Source organism: Austrofundulus limnaeus, unplaced genomic scaffold (genome assembly GCF_001266775.1).
Source record: "Austrofundulus limnaeus strain Quisiro unplaced genomic scaffold, Austrofundulus_limnaeus-1.0 Scaffold623, whole genome shotgun sequence".
Lineage (NCBI taxonomy): Eukaryota > Metazoa > Chordata > Actinopteri > Cyprinodontiformes > Rivulidae > Austrofundulus > Austrofundulus limnaeus.
In genome coordinates, this window is record NW_013953025.1 from 31,651 (window position 1) to 34,211 (window position 2,561).

General features: G+C 39.8%; 1 protein-coding gene across 2 annotated transcripts in view; it reads left to right on the plus strand.

The window, feature by feature from the left end:
• Positions 1 to 2,561, plus strand: part of eml3 (EMAP like 3) — a gene marked incomplete in the record, with an annotated part of 43,050 nt that overhangs the window by 30,772 nt on the left and 9,717 nt on the right. For both annotated transcript variants that reach the window (XM_014027205.1, XM_014027207.1), the window contains 4 exon segments: positions 805 to 939; positions 1,690 to 1,828; positions 1,928 to 2,079; positions 2,191 to 2,316. In XM_014027205.1, the coding sequence (XP_013882659.1) occupies positions 805 to 939; positions 1,690 to 1,828; positions 1,928 to 2,079; positions 2,191 to 2,316 (552 nt within the window).

Here is a 2,561-nt window from a genome sequence, read left to right on the forward strand (position 1 = left end):
GTCCTGCATTAACCACGCCCACTTTATATTTCTGACCAATCTCTGGAGATTTGTCAGACCCCTTCACAGAACTGGGAGTGAAGGGTCTGTTTAACTTGTCAGGGGGTCAAACTCAGCTACACGGGGTCAAAATTCATAACCTGGTCCAAGCCAGGGCCCAATTTCTGTCAGTATTTATAAAAAAAATGTTATATAACAAATTATTCTTATACATATTACCTTTTCCAAATTATGTTTAATGTAGCATTTAGAATATACATAAATTAAAATAAATTCAGCATTTTCTTCTTATGCTTTATGTTCTGTAAACAAATTCTTGATATATTATCTCTTTGAGATACATTTTAGCAAATCAAGTAAAAAAGAAAACCCTCACTAAAAATCCAATTACGTTAAAAATAATAAGAGAAAACAGAAACAGTCATGAGAACACTGCACTAAATACAGTGACGAAACAAAAAGAAACCATAAAGAATTTTAAAGTAWTACCTTTGGGGCTGGGTAGAATGTCAACGAGGACCAGATTTGGCCCGTGGACTTTAAGTTGGACACATGAAACTTGACTGTGTGGGTCTGCCTGAGAGTTCCAGATGTTTAATGATCTGTGACTCTTTGGTCCTGTTTGACAGTCAGGGAGTGACAGAAACAGCTGTCAACACTTTCTCCCTAAATTACTGATGTTGTTTTCAGCTAAGCACAACCCAATAGTCAGTACATGTTTGTGATTTCTTCTTCAGATCCAGAGTCAGTTGATGTTAGTAGATATTACTAAAGGTAAAGCTTGCTGTGCTGCTGTGTGTGCAGAGTACCAACGAGGCCGTGTTCGCTGTGGACTTCAACCCGAGTGACAGCACCATCATCATCACTTGCGGTAAATCTCACGTCTACTTCTGGACCCTCAGCGCAGGACAGTTCACCAAGAAGCAAGGGATCTTTGGAGTAAGACGTGTTGGATTTACAGCTGTTTGTAAAACACAAAGATCACTGAAAAAACCTGAGGCTGACAAGAAATAAGAAAACAACTAGTAAAAATCTCCAAAGGAAACTCAGACTTTGCTTTAGAGTTTAGATTGAACAGAATTACTTTAACAATCTGATCAGCTGTCCCTGACAGGGAGGATATCAGCTGGGTTATATTAGTGCTTTAGAATYAGCTTTTCCTCATTTTTTTAGTGCATTAGTGCTTTAGAATTAGGGGACCTAAAATTTGAGTTAGTGCTTTAAGGTTAGTGCAACTAATGTTTAGATTAGTGCCACCAACCACAGGTAGTTAGTACTTTATCAGCTGATGAAGTACTAACTGTGGAGAAGKTTTAACAACAACAAGTATTTGACTTCAAAGATGACCAGACTAACCCTTTATTTAGAAACATACACTGTGTCTACAGTACTGTTAAAAGAAACATAATTTATAATTAATGGTGTATTCCTTGTTGCATTGGATCATTCAGAATAAACCATAATTAATGTTTAATTAAGAGTTAATATTTCACTAATTATTGTCTTACTAACACCCAGTAGGGGGTTGGTTTGTTTTACAAAAACTAAATCAATAATTTCTGCTGACAATCTCYTGTAATGTGATTCGATGAGCTGCTGTGACATTCTGCAGACTGCTGTTTGAAGCTGACTGCAACAGATTGAAAACTGTAGTTCTACRTGATAAATATGCTGCTGGTTTACTTGCAGAAATACAAGAAGCCCAAGTTCATCCAGTGCTTTGTGTTCAGCCTGACTGGAGACGTTTTGACYGGAGACTCTGAAGGAAACATCCTGACGTGGGGAAAGTCAGCTGCAGATGTTAAGACTCTGGGTAAAGGAGCTAAAGGTCAGKTTTTAATAAATCTATAGATTAATATTAGTCCACAGAATTATACCATTTCATCACTATATTAAAACAAATTGTCTCCATTTGTTCTACTACCAGAGACCTACCAGATCATGCGACAGACCAGAGCACATGAAGGCAGCGTGTTTACCCTGTGCATCCTGCAGGGCGGCGCTCTGCTCAGCGGGGGTGGGAAAGACCGGAAGATCATCCGCTGGAGCGCTGACCTGGCTCCTGAGACTGAGTGTGAGGTGAACCACGACTGGATGTGTCTGACTACACCTGTTAATGGCCAGGAGACGTAACCTTCACCTCGGAGGCAAACTCTGGGCATCACCTGACTAACCAGAACCTTTTCCTAGATTCCAGAAAAGTTTGGGGCCGTGCGCACCATAGCAGTGGTGGATGAGGAGGAGTTCTTGGTTGGGACAACCCGGAATGCTATCCTCCGAGGGACCTTTTCAAATGGCTTTGTTGCCATAGTGCAGGTATGTTTCTACTCACAACATATTTATTTAACTTTTTTTATCCTACCATTTCTAATGAACAGACTCTGATGCAGGACTTTCACCTGCAGGTCCCACTGCTCTTAAAGAATAAAAAATGTTTTTCTGTACATTCTTATTACAATCATCAGCCACTTCATTAGGTACACTTTGTTAGTACCATGTTGGACCCAAGGGCGTAACTTTAGGTCTAACATTGGGGGGGTTATGCTCTCTGTCCATTTATT